The sequence below is a fragment of the Dendrobium catenatum genome, unplaced genomic scaffold (genome assembly GCF_001605985.2).
Source record: "Dendrobium catenatum unplaced genomic scaffold, ASM160598v2 fragScaff_scaffold_1477, whole genome shotgun sequence".
In the NCBI taxonomy this organism is placed as follows: Eukaryota; Viridiplantae; Streptophyta; class Magnoliopsida; order Asparagales; family Orchidaceae; genus Dendrobium; species Dendrobium catenatum.
In genome coordinates this window covers 504296-528197 of record NW_021319939.1, presented here as the reverse complement: position 1 = coordinate 528197, position 23902 = coordinate 504296, and the positions used below count along the sequence as shown (strand labels likewise).

At 35.3% G+C, this 23902-nt stretch overlaps 1 protein-coding gene across 3 annotated transcripts; it reads left to right on the top strand.

Annotated features, from left to right (window-relative positions):
* The first annotated feature begins 327 nt into the window (after window positions 1-327).
* Window positions 328-22914, top strand: LOC110106191 (SNARE-interacting protein KEULE). Of its 3 annotated transcripts, none has more exons than XM_020835974.2 (6): window positions 328-468; window positions 569-646; window positions 21533-21729; window positions 21824-21914; window positions 21986-22075; window positions 22500-22914. In XM_020835974.2, exons 1-6 carry the CDS (start codon window positions 379-381, stop codon window positions 22551-22553), a joined length of 600 nt encoding a protein of 199 aa, XP_020691633.1. In that variant the 5' UTR covers window positions 328-378; the 3' UTR covers window positions 22554-22914. The 3 variants fall into 3 exon arrangements, with proteins under 3 accessions (XP_020691633.1, XP_028556085.1, XP_020691634.1); XM_020835975.2 differs by having other exon boundaries at window positions 334-468; window positions 572-646; XM_028700252.1 differs by lacking the exon at window positions 22500-22914 and having other exon boundaries at window positions 21976-22075.
* The last annotated feature ends 988 nt before the right edge of the window (window positions 22915-23902 follow it).

Below are 23902 nucleotides of genomic sequence, written 5' to 3'. Positions count from 1 at the left end.
TTATTTATCTATGATTTTTGCACTGACATTGGAACCTATGTAGTTTAACCTTCAAAATTTCTTCTTAACCAAAAAGTGTTAAATATTTTCGCCATGGCAATATCTTGATGCATCTTTAGCAATTTTTTCTAGATATTATGTTTTGCAAATTTGATCCTCTTTATTGCTCAGAGGGGTTTGAAGGATATTCCCTAGTTCCTAGTGCATACTAGAAAGGCATCACATTTCATTTTTTAAGGTTTTTCCGGATAAAATAGTTTTGCAAATTCAGAGAAGAATCTCTTTTTATTCGTTGCTAGCATACTTCATGTAGATCCCTTAGAGATTTTCAATGAGATTTTTTTTTCTATTCAGTTGGCAAGATTATCAATTGATGACATGAATGCTGTTCATAATATGAGATATTTGACATTACCAGAGAGCAAAAAAACATCTGGAGGTTTCTCACTCAAATTTGATGTTCATAAGGTGAGCACCATACTTTTAAATTACTAATTGCGACTACTTATGAAGTTTCTGTTCAATTTGTGGTTATTGATATTGTGCTTTGCATGTCATTGGTTAATAGAAGAAACATGCAGCAAGGAAAAGTCGGAGTGATATAGAAGAAACATGGCAACTATCTAGATTTTATCCTATAATTTTGGTATGCACTATCATTAGCCTCACATATTTCATTTTTTATAGTTTCAAGTCATGCCTAAACAATTGACATGAAAATTCATATATGCCTTACATATAGGGTATAATTTAGATATTCTTACTGTTTTACTGCTTTTCTTTTGAAATATGGTGCGCCTCTACATGTAGCATGCAACATTAATTGATAGCAGCAAAGGATTGAGCAACAAGCTAAATTATCTTAAGTTACTTGTATTAAGGCTTTTTTATTCTACTCTAATACAAACTTAACAAAATTATTGAGAAGGTTCAGTCGTCCTTAAAATGTTAATAATAGGAAGTGAGTTCTCGTTATGTATTTGAAGTTTATCTTGCTTCCAAGGTTGAGGATAAGCTCATAATTTGCATCTTATAAGATGTGTCCATCGCAAAAATCAGACATGAAAGATAAAATCATTGTCCTTCATAGAGCATAAAATTAATATCAACAAAAGGATTGCAAAATAATGATGAGCTTGCTAATGAAATTTTCACCCAAATAAATAATCACAAGTTTGCTCTACACGTAACTTAATCAGTTTAAAAACCTCCGGAAGAATGATATCTTAAAGCCTTAATAATCTAATGAGCGATTACTTAGTCATTAGCAAGCTGACATTTCTAGTTGCTCCATTAGCAGTAGTAAAATTACATATCACATGGAAGTCATTAGAGACAGAAGCCTTTCTGTAATATCCTATTTATTAAATACAAATGCTTATATATAGGCAAACAAGAAGTATGTAAAAGGAAGATAATAATGAGGATAATATCTTTTATTTGAGGATATAGTTTTGTAATAAAGTATATTTTTAATCCATCACTTTCTATGATAATAATTCTTTTTAGCTGGAGCATATATATTAATATGTTTCAGCCTTTTTACAATGACTGAAAAAAAAATAAGTCTCAAAGCCATGATAAAGATACAAACTAATTGTTCTTCACTAAAGAGATATAGAGTGGTGATCTTTTATAATAAGAGTATATATGATGTAGGACTTAAATGCTTAGGCAATATTAAATAAGAAATTGCACGCTTTTGAATGATAGCAATATTAAATATTAAACTTATAGCGATTTAAACAATGAAAAAAAATGAGAGGGGGAAAACTAGCTTAGGCCAAGTCATACAACTAGAAGTTAAGATCATAAAATAATCAATTATTCAAGCATAGCATACACGAAGGATTTTCAATGAGAAATCCCTAAATTAACAATGAGGAAATTATCTTGCAAAAGCAAAGAGGAAGGGAGGAGAGAAAGAGAGGGGCCGGCGGGTAATGGAGAAGGGGAGGGGAAGTTTCCAAAATCTGAAAAGTAATTTCAGATTTTATTAGGAGGGATTTTGGGTTTTTGCAATTTGAATTTCAAACAAAAGGAGGGAAAGGAAAGACACTCCTTAATGAGAGAATTGATTGAGGCTTAAGAGGAAGGGATTTAATGAAGAAGAGAGAGGGAAGGGGGGTGGTGCCGGCGGCATGTCTAGGGGAAGTGGGGCTTTGGGAAATAGAATTAAGGCTTGCCTTATCAAGAATCTCAAATAGGATATGATTGAATTAAATCAAATTCAATTTGAAATTTAATTGAACTTAATTTAAGTAACCTTTCAAAAATAGATCATCGTATATTAAGAAATAATTTCAAATTCAAATTGATTGGAAATTGAAATCAATAGCTTTTCTAATTTAAGATGTTTAATAAATGGAAAGTGTTAACTCGGGATTTAAATTTTGGAGGCAAGGGGAGGAAGGTGAGGCCGACGGCTAGGTTAGGATTAGGGTTGGGGTTTGGGCTTGGGCCGACGATGTGGAAGGGGAGGGGTCTTGGGCCGACGTTTGGAGGTGGGAGAGGGGTGGCCGATCGGAGTTGTGGGGGTGGTGGTGTTCGGCCGAGAGAAAGGGAGGAGGGGGGGTGGCCGGCTTAGGATTAATGGAGTAATGGCAGTGTGGGGTCTTTATAATTTTTTTTTTACTTTTTTTTTTTGTTCTTTATTTTTTCTTTTTATGTTTTTTTTTTATGTTATTTTTTTGCTGTTTTGTTTTTTTTTTATTTTCTTATATATTCTTCTTTTTTTTTTTTTTTTTTTCTTTTCTTAGTTTTTATATTTTCGGCTAAGAGAGGGGAAGGGGAAGTGATGACCGGCGGTTTGTGAAGGGGGGGGGGGGGGGGGGGGAAGAGCTAGACTCTATCGAGTATGTATCCGCTCATAAATCTCTAATGCATATGGATCAATCCGTTGAGGCTCGTCGCGCTCTAGCCAGGTGTCCTCTGACTCTGGCTTACCTCTCCACCTAATCAAACACCTTCATCCACCCTCTTTTGTGGAAATGATATCATCACTCAGGATCTTGTCAATATTCTCTGTTGTAGGTATTTTGAGAATATTTGGGAGTGGAGGTAGGCTTGGGTTCTTACAGGGTGCACATAAGGCTCATTTTACAGTGGATTTGGTGGGTTAAACTCTAAACCCTCATAGGCTTCTAAATCTTCTATGTTAAAAGAGGGATTAATATTAAATTCTGCAGGCAGATCCACCATGTAAGCATTATCATTAATTTTCTTGACTATTTTGAATGATCCCACACTTTTAGTATGTAATTTCTAAACAGTTCTTTATGGGAACCATTTCGGACGAATTCGTGCCATCACTGAATCACCAACCTCAAAAGTTTTAAATCTTCGTTTAAAATGAAGTTTATAATTAATATTACTCTGTTCAATTCGGCGTGCAATTTTCTTATATAGTTCATGCAAATGTAATGCAAATGAGGATGTAGACTTAAAATCTTATACTTAGAACACATGGGTATGAGATCTAAAAGCTTCCTAGGTTTGTACCCATAAACAATTTCATCAGGGCTTAAACCAGTGGTGCGGTTCACAGAGTTATTGTAGGCAAATTTGGTTGAGGGGAGTTTGGAATCTCAATCCTTAATATGTTCACCTACTAGGGGTCTTAACAAATTACCTAAACTTATATTGATCACTTTAATTTAGCCATCAGTTTGAGGATGAAAGGCTGTGGAGAATTGTAGCTTAGTGTCCATTTTCATTCAGAGAGTTTTCTAGAAGTAATTAATGGACTTTACATCCATATTAGATATAATGGTCCTGGGTAAACCATGTAATCTGACGACTCATTGAAGTACAGTTTGGCAATATGGGAGGCGTCGGATGTCTTGGAACAGGGTAGGAAATGGGCTATTTTGGAAAAGCGATCAACTACAACACAAATGGCGTCATTCCTAGGAAAAGTCTTGGGCAAGCCTAGGACGAAGTCCATGCTAACATCTTGCCACGGACAGCTAGGAACAGGAAGAGGAGTGTAGAGACCAGTGTTTTGTTTACGTTGATTGGTCAATTGGCAAGTGTGACACCTACTGACCATTTTACCAACATCCTTCTTCAGGCTAGGCCAGAAGAAGCGGTACTCTACGACTTCTATAGTCTTATCATGACCGAAGTGTCCAGTGAAGCCTCCGGCATGGAGTTTCCAAACGAGGAATTCCCTAAGGGACGTGCGAGGGATGCAAATCTTCTGAGCTTTGAAAAGATAGCCATCCTCAAGGAGAAAATCACCCATAAGGCGTATGTTGCATCTGAACAATAAGGAGTAAGTCTCCTTGAAGTCGGGGCATTCCAAGTAGTCCTCTTTTACTCGCTCAAGCCCAATAACTTCGGCTCTTCTTGATTGTTGTAATCATACGACGATTGAGAGCATTAGCAGCTTTATTCTCAATTCCTGCCTTGTGCCTAAGGGTATAAGTGTATTCTTGTAAAAACTCTACCCAACGCCCATGACAAGCATTTAACTTTTTCTGGGAGTTGATCTAAGGAAGAGCCTCGTGATCCGAAAAGATAACAAACTCTTGTGTGAGTAAGTAGTGTTGCCAATAACAAAGGGATTGGATCACAGCATAGAACTCTTTGTCATATATGGAATAGCTTTGTCGGATGTCATTTAGCTTCTCCTAAACTAAGCAACAGGGTGACCTTCCTGGGACAGGACTCCTCCAATTCTGATCCCCAAAGCATCGTAGGTCACTTTCAAGACTTTGGAGAAGTAAGTCTTATAACTAGGGCTTCCACTATTCGTGTCTTAATTTCCTCAAAGGCTTTAGTGGTAACTGGGGTCCAGTGAAAATCACCTTTCTTGAGGAAATCAGTGATATGAGACACAATGGTACTAAAGTTTCTAATAAATCTCTAATATAAGGTGGCTAAACAGTGGAAGCTGCAGACTTCCCGAATATTTTGAGGAACAGGCCATTCAACAATGGCTTTCACCTTCTCGGGGTCTGCAGAGACCCCTTGGGCAGACACGATAAATCCAAGAAAAATGACTCAGTCAACAAGGAAGGTGCATTTATTAGGATTAGCATAAAGTTGTTCCTTAAGACTTCAAAAACCTTCCTTAGATGGTCTAATTGTTGACTTACAGATTGGTTATAGATAAGGATGTTGCCAAAGTAAACAACGACAAACTTATCCATGAAATGGCATAACACTTGGGTCATGATTCTCATAAATGTTCTTGGGGCATCACTCAACCCAAATGGCATGACCATCCACTCATATAGACCATTCTTGATCTTAAAGGCAGTTTTCCACTCATCACGGGGTCGGATCCAGATCTGGTGGTACCCACTCTTAAGGTCAATCTTTGAGAAAAGAGTGGCTCCTGTTATCATGTCGAGCATATCGTCTAACCTCGGGATAGGAAATCAATATTTGATAGTGATTTTATTAATAACACGGCTATTAACGCACATCCTCCAAGTGTCATCTTTTTATTGTGTAAGGAGGGCTGGCACAGCACACTGGCTAAGACTTTTTTTGATAAATCCCCACTGCAGTAGCTTGCCCACTTGCTTCTTAAGTTCAGCATGTTCTGTGGGGTTCATACGATAGTGGGGAAGGTTAGGGAGGTCTCTAAGTGGAGGTAATTGATCGGTGAAGACATCAGCAAAGTCACTCAGTATGGGTTGGACCTCCTGAGGGATAGGTTCCTCAGACTCATTGGGAGTCTCACGGCAAACTAGGGCGCATAGGGGAGCTCCTTGAGCAATCAAAGAATCCAAGACCTTGGAGGTCACAAGATTCAGCCTCCTCTTGGGTTAGACTAGGTTAGGTTTGGGATTGTCCCTAACCCTAGGCTGTGTAGGCAGAAGTTTGATCTTCTTTCCTGCATGTTCAAACACGCAGGTGTTCAAACAATCCTAGATGTGGACATCATTATCAAAGAACTAGGGACGCCCTAAGATGATTTATCCAATATTCATTATAAGGACATTGCACCACACGTTCTCCTTATACTCAGCGAAGGAGATGGGTATAAGGCTTCGCTCCTTCGCCTCTAAGGCAGTGTTGACCCAGGCTACCTTATAAGGGTTTGGGTGAGGAACGATAGATAGATTAAGCTTTGACATCATGCTGGAGGAGACAACATTAATGCAACTACCACTATACATAATGACCTTAAAGTTTTTATCTTTGTTTGATGTAGGTGTGAAAGATAAAAGTCCTGTACCAGTCATCAATGGAAATGGGTTGTGACAGTGCACATCTCACCATGCAGATGGGAGAGGGGTCAAGCTTTTGTATATAGTCGACGACAGCAGTGTCATCCTCCTCCTCAAAGAATTCACCATCATCTTCAACTTGGTGAATTTAGTCGGCCTCGGGCTCAAGTTCTTCCTCAGTGATCTCCTCAATAATAGTGATTTTATATGGACTAGAACATTGAGAGGAGATATGCCCATACCCCTGGCATCGAAAGCACTTGGTCCTTGGGTGGGAACTAGGGGTATCTGACTTGGGAGGCTTACTCCTAAAGTCAGGACGGGATGTGGAAGGACCAGAAGTTGGTTGGGTAGTGTTTCCAGGGTTAGGCTGTATATAGGAGTGATGAGGGGCCGAACCACTGGAGGGTTGGTAGGAAGAACTTGAATCTTGTAGTCGACTAGGATGTTAGGGATAGGTTTCTTCAAGGTACAATTAGGCATTTTCTAAGGTAGTAATGTTCCAGGCAAATAGTTCGTTGCGCAGGTCCTCACGCAACTCGGTACGAAACATAGACAGAATTTGAACGGGGGTAGTAGAGGTTTCCCCCTTGCATCAAATTAGATAATCGTCAAAGGCTGCAATGTATTCCTTTATCGGTTTGTTGCCTTAGGTTAGCCTATTTCATTTATCCAGGAGCCTAGGGAAGACAAAGGAGGTAAGTACTTCTGCTTGAGCTCACACTTCATTGAAGGGCAATCAGTGATGGGATGTTTATTACGGGATACCCTTAGACTTTATAAATTGGACTAAAATTGACTAGCCCTACCTATTAGTTTCATTTTAGCAAATCGGACTTTTCTAGTTTCAGAGATGTTGTACATTTGAAAAAATTGTCCATGCCTTTGATCTAGTATAGGAATAGTTGGGGATGGAGGGTACCATCAAAGGTTGGAGCATCAACCTTGATATTTTTTATTAGTGGAATATTCGCGTTGGGGTAATGGTCATGCCTTTGATCTAGTATATATTTTTCTTGACAGTTGTTCTGAGGATAGCATTTTTATGTTATAATTTTGTTTCGTTTGATTTGACTTTTCGTTTATCTGGATGTTTGTTTGGATGTTTGCAACTTAAAGTAAATCAAGTTTGATTTTTATTTTGTTCTTGTGTTCTCCAACTTGACTTTTCTTTCATGTTTGCTTACATCAAGTTTGGTATCAGAGTGAGTTAGAATATCATTGGTTGGTGAGTCTTTTTTTTTTAAATCTAAGATGGCTAATAATTCGGGGGATTGGCAAAATATGATGCAATAGTTAGCGGATTTGCAAAATCGGATGAATGAAATGGCTAACACTCTTGTTAATCTAAACGTTAACCAACATTATGTCCCAACATCTAAAAGCGAAGAAGAAGTTCCTAGGAATCAAAATAGGCGACAATGAAATTGGGATTATGGGATTAAAATAGATGTTCATAACTTTGAGGGGAAATTACAACCTGGTCTATTCCTTGAATGGATAGAAAAAATAGATTAATTCTTTGATTGGAAAGAAATTCTTGAAAACAGAAAAGTAAAATTTGCAAGTTTAAAACTCAATGGTCATGCTTTACATGGTGGAAAAACTTACAAAACAATAGACTTAGGCGTGGGAAAGAGAAAATACAAAACTGGGAACGAATGAAAGAAAAAAATGAGGGAGAAATTCTTGCCATCTGATCACACACGAACACTCTTTCAAGAATTTAATAATTTGTGACAAGGGACTCAATCTGTGAAAGAATACACTGAAATATTTTACAAACTTCAATCAAGAAATGATTTAGATGAGTCTGAAGAGAAAACTGTCTCAAGGTATATCAACGATCTTAAGTGGATAATTCAACATCAACTGAATTTGCATTATGTAATTAAAACTGATGAGGCGTGTCCTATGGCATTAAAACTTGAAAAACAACATCAAAGGGAAAGGGGTCACAATAAGATAACGAAAACATATAAACGACGAGCAATTGGCGGGGTTAAAAATCAATCTCAAACTTCTATGAGAACATCGGGTGTGAAAGTTAAGTCTTTTGAAAATCAAATTGCGGATAAAAGAAAGGGGATTATGGGGTCTAAACCTTCTTAACAACCTAGATTAATTGGGTCATGCTATAAATGTGGGCTTTATGGTCATCTTTTTGTGGCTTGTAGAAAAAATAACACACCAAGAAACAATTTCATTGAAAACGATGAAGAAATAGAGGAAGAAGAAGAAAACGAATCTGAACCTAAAAATGACATTGATTTAGAAAAAATTGATGTTGAGGGAGATGAAGGTTAAGAGCTTTTAGTAATACGACAAGTCTTAACGACTAAAATTGACAACGGAGATATGTGGCTTAGGAGAAACATTTTCAAGACAACTTGTACGGTCGAAGGAAAAATCTGCACTCTTATGATCGATGGCGGAAGTTAAGAAAATTTTGTGTCACAACTTATGGTTAATAAGCTAAAGTTAAAATCCAAACCACTTGCCAAATCTTATAAAATCTCTTGGTTCAAAGAAGGGGGTGAAGTACCTATAATAAAGCAATGTTATGTCAACTTAACAATTGGGGGTTCTTTTAAGGATCAAGTTAAAGTTTGTCACATTTTGTTGGGTCAACCTTGGCAATTTGATCACAAAATCATTCACAACGTAGAAAAGAACAATTATACTTTGATTCAAAATAATAAGGAGTTCACTCTTTATCCTAAAAAACATGTGCCTGACCACCTGCTAAAAATAACAAGGTTGCCAAAATAAACACTCATGAACTGCTTTTGAATGCAAATGATTTGAAACACTCTGAGGTAGCTTACTTGGTTTTGGGAAAGGAAACTGATTCTATTCTTTAAATTCCTAAAGAAAGGCGGCCTTTAATTGATGAGTTTTCTGATATATCACATGAGGAATTGCCTATAAGTTTGCCACCGATGAGAGAGATTCAGCATCATGTTGATTTAATACTTGGAGCCATTTTGCCTAACCTTCCTCATTACAGGATGAGTTTAACTAAGCATTGTGAACTTTTTAAGCAAGTGACTGATTTGTTTGAAAAGAGTTTGATTAAAGAAAGCTTAAGTCCCTGTGTTGTGTCTGCTTTATTGACTCAAAAAAAGTATGAAACGTGGAAAATGTGTGTGGATAGTAGGGCAATAAATAAAATCACCATTAAATATCGATTTTCTATTCCTAGATTGGATGACATGCTGGATATGTTAAGCGGTGCTAAAATCTTTTCCAAAATTGAGTTGAGAAACGGGTATCACCAAATTAGAATAAGACCTGGGGATGAATGGAAAATTACTTTTAAAACTAAAGAAGGTTTGTATGAATGTGATGCCTTTTGGGCTTTCGAATGCTCTGAGCACTTTTATGAGAACTATGAATCATGTTTTGAGACCTTTTATTGGAAAGTTTGTTGTGGCTTATTTCGATGATATTTTGATTTTTTGTATTCACCCTTCTGAGCATTTTAATCATGTGAGGCAAGTGTTGCAAACTCTAAGGGAACAAAAGCTGTACCTCAATCTTAAAAAATGTTCCTTCATGACTTCGAGCTTAACATTTTTTAGTTTTATTGTTTCGGCTGAGGGGATAAAAGTTGATTCGATAAAAATTGAAGCAATTCAAAACTAACCCACTCCTAAAAACATAAGTGAGGTGAGAGAATTTCATGGCTTTGTTTCTTTTTATCGAAGGTTTATTAAAAACTTCAGTTCTCTGATTGTTCTTATTACTAATTATTTGAAAAAGGGGATATTTAGGTGGACACCTCAGGCTGAATAAACTTTTGAAGTCATTAAAGCAAAAATGAGTCAAGCTCCCATTCTTAGCTTGCAAAATTTTGAAAATATTTTTGAAGTTGATTGTGATGCTTCTCATGTTGGTATTGGTGCTGTGCTTAGTCAAGAGGGAAAACCTATTACTTATTTTAGTGAAAAATTGAATGATGTTCGATCCAAATATTCTACTTATGACTTGGAATTTTATGCTGTTGTTCAAGCTTCGAAATTCTGGAGATGTTATTTGATACAAAAGGAATTTGTTTTAAATACTGATCACGAAGCATTATGTTTTTGGGCTCTCATAAAAGACATGCTAAGTGGGTTTCTTTTTTGCAAGAGTATACTTTTCATATTAAACATAAAACTGGTGTGTTAAACAAGGTAGCTGATGCTTTAAGCAGGAGATCTCATTGTTGGTAACTGTTTACTCAACTATCATTTCTTTTGATTTTTTGAAAGATGCTTATGCGAGTGATCCTGATTTTAAGAGTATTTGGGATTCTTGTCTTGCTTATGGAACTGATTCTTCTGCTTAGTTTGTTATTCATCAAGGGTTTTTGTTTAAGGGATCTAGACTTTGCATAACGAAAACTTCTTTAAGAGAGCAACTTGTGCATGAACTTTATAGTGGGGGATTGGGTGGACATTTTGTGCAAGGAAAAATTATTGCTTTGGTTGAGGAGAAATATTTTTGACCTCATATGAGAAAACAAATTGCTAAGTTAGTAAAACAATGTAAAATATGTCATGCTTTTAAGGGAACTTCTCAAAATATTGGTTTGTATACTCCTATGTCTATTCCAAAAAAACCTTGGGAGGATATCCCTATAGATTTTGTTTTGGGGTTGCCGGTTACTGCTAGAAAGTTTGATTCTATTTTTGTGGTTGTGGATCGCTTTAGCAAAATGGCACATTTTATTCCTTGCAAGAAAACTTCTGATGCTTCATATATTGCTGACTTATTCTTTAAAGAAATTATTCGTCTTCATGATATTCCTCGCACTTTTACTTCGGATAGAGATACTAGATTTTTGAGTCATTTTTGGAGAACACTGTGCAAAATTAGGAACTACTCTTCAATTTAGCAGTGCATATCATCCACAAACTGATGGGAAAATAGAAGTTGTCAATCGAAGTTAAGAGAATTTACTGAGATGCCTTGCTGGAGAAAAACCATTCCAATGGGATTTGATTTGCCCCAAGCTGAATTTGCATATAATAATTATGTTAACCGCTCCACTGGTAAAACTCCATTTGAAATCATTTATGGTTAGCCTATATCTCACACTTTAGATAGAAATTGTTTTTCTTTGCCAAATAAAATTAGTGCTAAAGCTTCTTAAACTTTTGACCATATTAAAACTGTCCAACAACAAGTCCTTTAAAAACTCTGAATGGCTAATGTTAAATACAAATCTGCTGCTGACAAACATCAGAGGGAAGTTTATTTCAAATAAGGAGATTTGGTTATGGCTTACTTTCGTCGCCAACGATTTCTTGTTAGTACTTTTGAAAAATTAAGCAGGAAAAAATTTGGGCCTTTTCGTGTTCTACGAAAATTAGGCACAAATGCTTATCTCTTGGATCTTCCTATTACTGTTGGCATTTCTCCTGTGTTTAATATTTTTTACCTTTCTTTATATGAAGAAAATTCTGAAGATCATGTGGAAATTGAAACTTTGCCACTCTCCACATCAGTTTTAAATAATGATGAATAGGTTGAAGATGTTATTGATGTTAAAATTACTAAAACTAGACATGACGAGCACATGAGGATTTTGGCAAAATGGAAGAATCGTCCTTTGACAGACTGTACTTGGATATATGCCAATGAGTTGAAGAAACGTCATCCGGATCTTTATAAAAAGATTGTGGAAGCTTTCTCATCAGGAGATGAGATTCTCCCACCAGAGAAGAATTGATGCATTTATATTTTGATTTATTTTATTTTGATATAATTTGAACAATATTAGTTGTGTTTTATATATATATTTTTAAAACTATGCAATGATGGAGAACATCCAATGATCATGGTAGGATGTGCTTGGGCATGGCAAGGCTTGGGTTTGCTTGCATTTGAGCCCTTTTTGTCTTTTGGGCTGTTTGCTGTATTTCGGTTTGAGCCTTAGCTGCTCTTGGGTTGGGCTTTGGCTGCTTGGTTTTGAGCTAAAAAAGTTAGGTTCTACTTGGTGCTAGCTCATTAATGCTTGAGCTAAAATTTAGCTCATTATTTGGAGGAGTAATTGTACTTCCTAGCTCATAAATTCATAAAGGTATATGGATTGGAGCTTGTTTCTTCCCATTCTTGTGTCTTCTTGGTTTCTTCCTTGTGAATTATTGTTGTGGGCTGGTTGTCTTTTCGGTTTTCTCCCTGGCTGCTTTCCCGTGACTCCCTCTGTCCCGTTTTCTGTGTTGGCTCCTCGGGTCCCTCTCTGGCTGTGTTCCCTTGGCTCCCTGGTTGTGTTTCCCGTGGCTTTCCTTCCTGTTTTCTGTCAAATTTTGGGGGTTGTTGTGGTGTCTTTTGGCCCTTTTTTTTCTCCTTACCTGATTGGTTTGGTTGGAGGTTGATGTTGGCTGTTTGGCTCCCCTTTTTAACTATATATATGAGAGGATTTTGTCATGGAAAGTTTGTTGATGAACTTGAAAGAAGTTGCTAAAAACCTTAAGGGTTTCTTCTCTTGGAAAAGCTTGAGAACTTATTCCACCCCCTTTCCTCCTCTCTATTTCGTTTGGGCTTCTAATCTCTTCTTCTCTACGCAAGTTCCAGTCCATCTGTATCCTTCTTCTAGAGCATTTGGAAGTTGTTTGTTGGCTGATTTTGGGAGACATTTGTCGGAGGAGTTTGGTAGGACGTAGGACCCTTTTGCAATGGTGGACCCTTGGTTTGCAAGCTTAAACACTATTTTCATACATTTTCTTACTCTCGTTGCATGTGAGCAAACTGCTTGACGGTTGTTCTAAGAATAGCATTTTTATGTTATAATTTTTTTTCATTTGATTTGACTTCATTTATCTGGCTGTTTATTTGGATGTTTGCAAGTTAAAAGTAAATCGAGTTTAGTTTTTATTTTGTCCTTGTGTTCTCCAACTTAACTTTTCTTTCTAGTTTGCCTGCATCAATAATTAAGGCTTGCCTTATCAAGAATCTCAAATAGGATATGATTGAATTAAATCAAATTCAATTTGAAATTTAATTGAACTTAATTTAAGTAACTTTACAAAAATATATCATCGTATTTTAGGAAATAATTTCAAATTCTAATTGATTGGAAATTTAAATCAATAGCTTTCCTAATTTAAGATGTTTAATAAATGGAGAGTGTTAACTCGGGATATGAATTTTGGATGCAAGGGAGTAACTCGGGATCTAAATTTTGGAGGCAAGGGAGTAAGGTGAGGCCGGTAGTTAGATTTGGATTACGGTTGGGGTTTGGGCTTTGGCCGGCAATGTGGAAGGGGAGGGGTCTTGGGCCGACGGTTTGGAGGTAGGAGAGGGGTGGCCAGTCGGAGTTGTGGGGGTGGTGGCTTTCGGTCGGGAGAGAGGGAGGAGGGGAGGGGTGGACGGCTTAGGATTAATGGAGGTGAGGGTTTTCGGCCAAGAGAGGGGAAGGGGAAGTGATGGCCGGCGGTTTGTGATGGGGGAGAGGGGAGGAAAGGAGTAGGGGAAATCGACCACGAATCCGGACGCTTCTTGCGGTTGGTGGGTGTTGCGATGCCCTCACCTATGGACTTCAATCTCTCCAAGACTCTCAAGCTCTCCCAATCACGCAAGTGCAGAGATTTCTTGTAATAACATTCATTAATCTCAAAAGAGCAAGTGGCTTTTAAATAGCCTCATACAATGAAAGAGAATAAAAGACCAACATGGCCCTAGGGCTTACACATGACAAGCTCTCAAGTGAGGGTATAAATGGAAAATGCAATAATAAAAAAAATAACTAATTCTAATACAATGATAATAAAAAATAAAGTGGTGCGATCGTGGCCATAGATCGTCGGCCACGCCTCTAACAGACTCTCCAAGGTCGGATATTCTCATCAATAATATCTCTTGCCGGTGAAGTGATAATCAACTTTAATATATTTGTTTCATTTAATATTTTTAATTTTTTTATGGAAAACTTGATTAATTTTGTTATAGATAGTGAACTCATAATCACAATTATTAATCGTAAGCTTTATTATAAGGAAGTTAAATTATTGTACTTGAGTTTGGACCTACATTATTTTACACGCACTATGAGCAATGACCCTATATTTAGTTTCAACGCTTACACGCAGTATGAGCAATGACCCCATATTTAGTTTCAACGCTATATCTAAATGCAGCAGTTGGCTTCGTACTTCTTCAGGATCCGATATTTTGACCCATAAACACATGTTATCTTGAAGAAGACATCTGATCCTCAACATATCTAACATCGTCATAATCAAAAATTGTGTGTTTATTGATTTTGTTTGTAATAGGCTAGATCTTTTCCTAGATATTTCTCGACTTATTTTATTCGACTACATGATATTTTCTTGTGATGTATAAGAACAAGATAATTAATGTATTATATCATTATCAGCATTGAAGAAGCGAAGTGGAGATTTATATATTCACGAGCATTATTAATATGAAGAGTTTTGATTTGAATGCAATATTGATTTTTTATTTCTTGATAAAATTATTTGAATATAGGGAGAAATTTTTATCAATACTTTAACAAATAAACCTAATCCTAGTGTGGTCATCGATGAAAGAAACACAATAAGGTCAAATGAATGAGTACATGATTTAGTACTCAAATATTTTAGTGAACCATGTAGAACTACTATGAGAGAATCTAAACCAAGGAAAGGGGACCCAATAGTCTTAGCATATTCACAAGATTGACATTCATACTTGAAAGTAGATGAGATAGTAGAAGAGAAATCCTAAAGTTGGTCTGGATGATAACATAGATGATAATGCCTTTGATAAAATGAAATTGTGGAGGAGGACAAGGTATTAAAGGCAGTATCACGAAGATAGTAAATGCCTTAAACTTCAGTAGCTCCCATAATCTTCTTCTTCACGTTGAGATTTAAAAAACATAATGAGAAGGATAAAAATCTACAAAATGCTTGTGACATTTGATAAAGTAATACAAAGACAAATGGTTACATAAAATTGCCTGATCTCAAGAGGGACAGAAAGATCTTGTTCTAGAGATACGAGAGGGAGATTCGTCAATAATAATGATAGGTAGAAGGGATACCATGGTAAGTGATAAAAATAAATTTTATTTGTTATATGGCAAGAAGTAGAATAATCTATAACCCAAGATGTGCTAGAATTGGTAACTGTAATTGAACGTGAAGAGACATGGAGGTTGAAATGGTCAACTAAGAATGCTAGAGCAGTTGATTATATTCTTCTTGTGAAAGAGAGACTGAACTTGAATGAGTATTACTAGAATTGGTAGTAGTGGTGGGACATATTGAGAATATTAAAAAAGTTCACCCCATTTGCCTTTGAAATTGTTTTAATACTCTTGAATATTTTTTGTCATCCTACTGCAAAAGGAATATATCGGTGTAGCGTGTATACTTTAGAAATATTATTACCCGGCCTCTCCGCAATCCTTTCATTCTAGTCGGCGAGGAGAGTTTTAAGTAGTTTAGGTTCCGGGGTAAATTTTCAGAAGGCAAATTGGACTTTTTGATAAGACACTACCCAAAGATTTTGCCTTCATTTTGCAAGGACTTTATTATTTGAGTTCTAGTTTCCTATAGGCGCAAGCCTCTATAATTAATTACCCCTCCCGATAATGAAAGAGAACTTTCTATTAAGGTTAGTCGTTGAACAGATACATAGTATCCAACGTATAGTAGTAGCAAAATTAGATATTAAAAATTAAAAATTTATCACCACGCACTTAAAGCGAATGGTGGGTGGAATGATGATCAAAATCCTATGGTTCTGTCGTCCTAGGCAATCATGGCCCCTAGTCTACTTAGTTAGAGGAGGTAGTTGACCCAACCTGTAATAGCTCGTATTTTGACTTAGGCAAATAATTTTTTCAGGAGTCATTATAAGTTCAAATCACAAACTGTCTTCGTCATAACATAGATATTGTAGTCTTTAATTTCAATAAATTTTTTATAATTTTTGGGCACTGATGCAAATCCTTAAAAAATTGACATTATCAATACAAGTGGGGGTGTTGCATGTGAGATTTCATCAAAAAAATTTTAAATAAATTGTGTTATTTTATGGATAATTTCTATAATTTTTTAAACTCCAAAAGGAATTACATGAATTTTATACTACAAACTAACTAAATTATATCTGCATGTGAGAATTACTATTTTTGCACTTATTCATGGTCATGTGATTACTATTGGTGTGATTTGATTGCTAATGTGCATATTGCTCTTTTTTCATGCTTTGAGTTTAGTTGCAGGATTTGGTTGTTTGCTGAGCTCTTGAGCTTATTATATGTGTTTAAATAATTTTAGGTCAATGCAAGAGAGCAGGGCTAAGAGATTGATTATGATCCTTCAAATTTAGGTTCTTGTTATTTTAGTTATTCTTTTGTACTCGAGATAGTAATTATTGTATTATTATATGGATTCTGAGTAGTGTATATGATTTTTTGTGAAATGATGCAGATGTATATATTGTTGTTTTAATTAATAATTTTATTTATGTTGACATTATATTGATAAAGAAATTTGATAGCTCCGGTTGTTGTTTATTAAAAGATAAAAGATTTTTTTTTTTTTTCAATTTAAATTATGTGGCATCACACAACCTGATAAAAGGATCTTTTATGCAGCCATAGGTTGCTTCATATAAGGGTATCTTATAGACTTTGGGTGAATGTTTGCCTAATGGGACAAATTTGAGTCCGCCTTAGTTAATCAAAGGCTTTTTTCTCCTACCGATTATACCCTATTGATTCATTACTCAAGGATTTAGAGCCATTGGAGAACAAATATGCTTTGTCCATGACTGTAATTTAGTGATACCATTTACCTGTGATGTCAATTGGCGGTGAAACCAATAGTTAGAGGATACGTGTCACGTCCTTATTGTTATGAGGGCTTGAAATTGAATTCTAGTGATATTCTCGACTAGACATTCGCTCTTTGTGAACTGAAGTGATTTTCAAACTTATCCATCTCGATAAGCTGTTGCGAAGGGTAGATGAATTTTCGCTTTAAATTATTAAGTGATTTATTTCATCTTGAATATCATAAATTTTAGTGATTTTTTTAGTTTTGAACTTTTATTAAAATCAAAGCTCTTTAACAATAATTTTGAGATTTAGGGGCGTTTAAAAGATAGAGACTCTTCCGATTGATATTAAATTTCAACACGGCCATCATGAAAATTTTATGGGTATTTTCATTCATTAGTTAAACCTTGTCAACTCAATTTTCTTGCCAATAGAGAATCGAGTTCGGCTCCCAATTATTTGAGTTATTGTAGAAATATCAGAACCAAAATATGTATTTTCATATGTGAATTTTCTTCATAGAAGAACTTGAAGATGTAATATGAATGTATAAAATTAATAGTTTTGTTAATTCAACGAGCGCTGGTTCCGAAAGTTTATATTTTTGGTGATGAATTTTTCTTATAAAATGTCTTAAAGGCTTAATATGAACATATAAAATAAAATACTTTGGTCAGCATTACGACAATATATTTATTCATATTAGTTCAAGTCATGTCAACTTCGATCCATTTAAAGAGGAGGATCATACTTAAACTTGAGTTCACTTTTGACCCACGCAGCATTCTCAAGCAAGAATTTATAAGCGCAATGCACTTGTCGGAGCACATGCAGGTAGTTCATATTTCATTTTAAATAACATGCGTGTCATTTTTTTTACTTGCATAATGTATGTTTGCATCTTTTTAGAGCGATATATTTAAAATTCAATTATTATTTTTTGATCCGTACAGCTTCCTCAGATATCACGTGTACATATGTCACACTTGTCAGGGCCCATGCAGTACTTCAATTTTTTTTTTTAAGATGTGTGCATTACAATAATCTTAAGATTTGTCATTTTTATAGCCCACACAGCATTCATGGATGTGATGCTTATGTTCATAGTGCTCGTTAGAGCCCATGCAGGTGCACGCTTTTCAGTACATTTTGTATAATGTAATCATATATTAGATAGTGTATATGCATGTCTCATTGTTGGGCAATACTATGATGTATTTGTGTGGGGAATTAATGCATTTGCACAGCGTATTTGTGTGGTGACATCCCCTTTCAATTATTTGGTGTATCAAGCTCAATTCAATTAAGGATCGTACAACCCGTGACACGTAACAGTGTACTATTTTATTTCTTTTCAAAGGCAACTTTTTACGGGGTGTATGGCACATTCACGGGGCATGTATGAGTCTCCTGACTTTAACAGCTGACGTGTACACTACCTAAAGCATTGTGGACCCGTGACTCCTCTCTTGTCATTTTGTACCTTGTGTTTGGTTTAGCAGGTATTATAAGGGAATCAATTTTATGGATTATAAATAGGGAATCCTGCTAAAGGAGTTGAGTGTGTACGTGAGCTAGGAGCTAAAAGGGAGAAGTTTTAGTTTTTGTATTGGCGAGCAATTTAGTTCTATTAGTTTGTTGTAAGTTCATTTTGTTATGTTGTGATTCTTTTGTTCATTTTTGTTCTAAATGTTTAGAACTTAGAATGTCATGAATTTTTTTTGACTTAAGAGTTAGGGTAGATTTCACTTCAAATCTTGTCTAGTCATTATTGTATTATAAATTTTAGTAACACCCGAGCGTCATCCTGGCGTAGGGGGCTGCATCGGGTGTGCTTAAGCCTTTTCCTCTACTAATAAATGCAGTCACGGTATGTGTCAGGTGATACTGTGGCCGAAATTTTTATTCCCGCCTACTAATAAAGGTAGTCACTGATCTTCAAGTACATGTTTATAAAGCATAGCATTTCTTTGCTCACTAATAAAAGTAGTCACAAGTACTTATTTCATGCATACAAATTTCTCTGCTCGCTAATAAATGCGATCAGGGGTACTTATTTTATGCATATAAATTTCCCTGTTCGCTAATAAAACGGTCACAAGTACTTGTTTCATGCATAGCAAATTATAAAATAGCTAGCATCGGGGTTATACCATAGATGCACGATGGAGGCAGCGATGGTGAGACAATGGTGACGAGACGTATGAGACCAGTGATGCACAAATATTATTTTTTATGATAATATTTTATTATATATATATATATACATATATTGCAATGGGGGGCTAGAGAGAGGGAAAGAGGGGATTTGGTCTGTGTTTTGATGGGAAAGGTGTAGGAATGTGTTTGTAGTGAGAAGGATAATGTTACAGAGAGAAAATCTCTCCCTCCAATTAGGGTTGCAAGAAAACCAAATGTTTGACGAGCTATTCGTTGCTCAGCTCGATTAAAGCTTGTTTGTGATCGTTCAATTAACTAAACAAACAAACTTGAACAATATTTAAAATACTCGATTCTTAAAAAAACAAGCTTGAACACTAATGTGTTTGATTCATTTATGTTCATGAACAACATCATTTGAAGCTCATGAACAAGCTCGACATTAAGCTCAATAAGAAACTCGATAAAAGCTCAATTCAAGTTGATTCAGAACTTATGAATAAGCTCGATTCTAGTCCATATTTGCTAGATTGTTTGTTTAAAATGTTCATGAATAAATATAAGATGAATCATAGATCACTTGTTCGTGAACGAGATCATTTGGTAGCTTGAAAAAACTAGTTATATATGTTCATAAACTTGTTTATTTGATAGCTCAAGAATAATCATTCGATATGTTTATGAACATACTAGTTTGATAATTTAAAAAAATTTGTTAAATATATTCATGAACATGCTTGATGTAATTGTTTGTTAGGAGGCTCGATAAAGTTCATTTGTTAAGTTAATGAACATCTAGAAGTAGAGCTCATTTATAGTTCGTTAAGGCTTGTTTGTGTAAAACTCAATAAGCACAGAATGAAGTGAGCACGAACCGAACATGAACCAAACATGAACACTCATTAATTTAAACAAACAAACATGAACACAAACAATAAAGCTCGAATCAAACACGAATCAAACTTGAACAAGCTGATGATAAATGAACTCAAATAGGAATACTCACATAATTGGCTCGGCTTGACTCATATGCAGTCTTACCTCCAATTTTAGAGAGGGAAAGGGAAAGGAATTTTTATTCTCTCTAGGTAGAGGGAAAAGAAGAATAAGGGTTGGAGGAGGTGTTTGAGATGAAGAATGAGGTATTTAAAAGGAGAAATTATGAATTTTCTCTCTATTTTTAGAGAGAAAATTTTCTTTCTAGGTCTAGAGAGAGAAAGTGAAAGATGATGGGGCTTGTTGATGGAGGCGTAAGTGTAGGGGAGGTTATTTTGTGAAGGTGGTATGAGATTTTGAGGTATAGAGAGGAAATTTAATTTTTAGGGTTAGGTTTTTTTTTTTGTTTTTTTGAGGGAGGAGGAAGAAGAAGGTGAAGGAGAAGAGAAAAGGGGAAGAAGAAGAAAAAATGAGGGGGAAATGGTGGAGGAAGAATGAATAAGAAGAAAATAGAGTTTGAGGGAGAAGAAGGAAATGAGAAGAAGAAGAGGAAGAAAAGTATAGGAGGTGAAGAAGTTACCTATGGTGGTGTTGGCAGTGGCAGGCTGGGCATGCATGAGGGAGAAACCGAGAGGGAGAGAGGCCATGCGTGTGTTTCGTGCATGAGGAGGGTGAGTGACTGGTCCGTTGAGTTATGAGGGAGTGAGTTTTATGTGAGGGGTATTTTAGGATTTAATTATTTAAATTTTAGATTTTTTATTAATTTTTTTGTAATTAATTTTAAATATAAAGTTGATATGGATTTTTTTATTAATCGTGCATCGGCATCATTGTCACATCATTGTTGTCGTTCATGCACGCTGATGCTGCATCAATTCGCATCTGCACAAATTTTATTTTTTGCCTATCGACAATCTCAATCAGTATTGGTGTCGTTCATAGTTGTTTATGTTGCTCCGGACACACCGACTCTTTGTTTTGCTAACGGTGGCCATTTCAGGAATTTAGGTTTTTTGGTTAACATGTGTCGGGTGAGTTACGCGCGACGCCGCGCTCTTATTTTTTTATTTTTTTTTTTAACTCATCTTGCATGGTCGACAGGACCCCGCCACTAGTATTGAGGTCAACATCCAAAGCATTCAAAATTAAATTCATATAGCTCTATAAAGTTAGTACATGTGTAATAAATAATACTTTTATTAAAGCCGATTTATTAAATTTGGAAATATTTGTTTTTCTATTTGCACTTCCATATCCTTCCTTACATTGATGACGACATCTTATTAGATTTATTTGAAACTTTCTATTAGCATGATCCAATTTGAGCTGACGATAAATCACTTTATCATCTTTTGTTTTTGGATCAGCAGTTGAGTTAAAGTTTTGTGGATCAAATATATGAATGACTAATATATTCAGTTTGAATAACTATTGCATATAATCCCAAAATCTCTTTTTACTATAGGAACTCGTTGAGAAGCTTAGCAGGGGTGATCTACCGAGGAACGAGTATCAATGCATGAATGATCCAAGCCCTTCATTCCATGGAACCATGAATACTGGATCAATTCAAGCAAATGACGGCCACCCCGCTCACTCTATGAGGTCCAGGCGTACTGCCACATGGGCTAGGCCTCGTAGTTCTGATGATGGATATTCTAGGTAATCACTTCTTCTAACACATATTCTTTTGTAGTCCACTATTTTTCACAATTTTATCCTACTTCATGGCATTAACTATATTGTTCCTTTGCAGCGATTCCGTTCTTAGGCATGCCTCGAGCGATTTCAAAAAGATGGGCCAGCGCATTTTTGTTTTTATTATTGGTGGAGCCACACGATCTGAGGTGATCATTTATGATTTTTAGTTTTACAGATTTATTTTTTTATTCACATAACTTGAGATAGCTTTTAACAGCTTCGTGTAGCTCATAAACTCACCACAAAACTTAAGAGGGAAATTATTCTTGGATCAACTAGCCTTGATGATCCTGCACAGTTTATTACGGTGAGTATAGGATATCTTCTTGCAATAATATACTTACTGAAATGTGATAGCGTCTTTTTCTTAGTAAGTTTGGCGTTGTTATTTGAGTTTAATGCCCAGAAAATTGTTAAAATTTATTTGAATTTAAAAATTTCTTATTTGGATCATCATAATGGATCAATTTTTATAGCTTTGTGGTTAAATGTTTTGTATCATGTTTGTTAGAATTATCACTCTACTATGGGGCTTATTTTAGTTTGAGTTGCCTTTGCGTTGAGTGACAAAATAAATTGGTAACTGGTGAACATTCATTCAGAACATTAATTCCTTTGTTTAATTGTAGATCGAAACAATGTCTTTTGTTTTTGAATATTTCTACCGTGGAATTTAATGTGATTGGAATGGTACGGCTAACTATTTGACCATTACTGATATGTAACTGCAGAAATTGAAGTTGCTCTCTGCTGAGGAAATTTCCCTGGAAGACATTCAGATCTAATTCATGCGTGCGTCTTCATTACCTTTTTACTCTTGGAACCCTAAATTTCTCATCCTAATTGCCCTATCACTCTATTTATCTCACTTGACTATTATTGATTTAGATTATATATATCTCACAATATTCATGATTAATTTAATTGTATCATCCGGTTAGAAGTCTCCATGATGTAGATAATGGCTTGCATGACTTAAACCTGTAAATAGTAAGTACATACATGTAAATGAACGGTGGCACCAAGTGTAGACTAGCTGTCTAGGTACATAATTAAATCATTATCTGCATTTTTTGTTACTTGTTATGTCAACTTAGTGTGAAAAATATTTTTATTATATCAGGTTCCCCTAAGTTATGCAGCATACATTGAATTTTTTTTTTTTGCTGTAAAGACAAATATGGTTAGTATGAATACTTTTACATACTTTTCTTAATTTGATTATAATGATTTCTCTTCTGTTATAATTCTGCTTTGTATCAGGCGGTTCGAGTTCTCCTCTTCACTTATTTTAGTCATTTTGGATGACACTTTCTATATTTATTTATATAAAAATTGGGGTTAGTTATAATATAATTTAGTGGAGTATATCGTACTTTTAAATTTTACTAATATAACAACATTTTGCAATAATATGTATGTTTGTTTGTTTGTTTACTACAAAAGAGTTTAATAGTGAATGAAGTTGCAATAACAATTATATAATTAAATAGCTTTTTTTTGTGCAATTAATTTAGGAGAAGCATTATTTAGAAATATGTGTATTCTCCTCACTTTTCAAATTGTTTTATTTTTTTCACTCCGTAAACTCTACATCTATTGTTTTAATACCTATATCAATATATATTCTTTTAGTTAATTTTCATGTAAATAAATTTATAGTTAATTAATAATAATTAATATTTTGAAATTTAATTTAATACCTAACATATAATCAAAATAGTTGTATTAATCTTAAAATTTTATTTCAAAGTTATAAATTTTAAATATATTTATTTATGTATATACTACCATCCATTCCTTTACCGTTAACTAATTAGATTTAAGAGATCTACTATTTCATAATTTTATGTTAGGTGGCATGATCATAGTCAGAGAGCGATGTAGGTAAGAAAGATTGTAGTCGTATGACAATTGTCTGAAGGACTGTAGTCGGGCAACAGAGGTCAAAATGACCGTAGTCAGACAACGGTAGTCGGAAGAACTATAGTTGGCGGGTGACGGTGGTCGGAAGGATCATAGTTGGCAGGGCAATGATAGTCAAAAAGATTGTAGTCGGCAGGAGATTGCTAACTATCAATTATCTTATCTAATAATTTAGAACATCTTCGGAAATATTCTAATATATAAATCT

What these genes read in the sequence shown, in the direction of transcription:
- LOC110106191 (XM_020835974.2), top strand. Translation starts at nt 379, where the DNA reads ATGAATGCTGTTCATAATATGAGATATTTGACATTACCAGAGAGCAAA. An exon ending in TCTGATGATGGATATTCTAG is followed by an intron (nt 21,730 to 21,823) that starts GTAATCACTTCT and finishes GTTCCTTTGCAG; the next exon opens with CGATTCCGTTCTTAGGCATG. An exon ending in GTGGAGCCACACGATCTGAG is followed by an intron (nt 21,915 to 21,985) that starts GTGATCATTTAT and finishes AGCTTTTAACAG; the next exon opens with CTTCGTGTAGCTCATAAACT.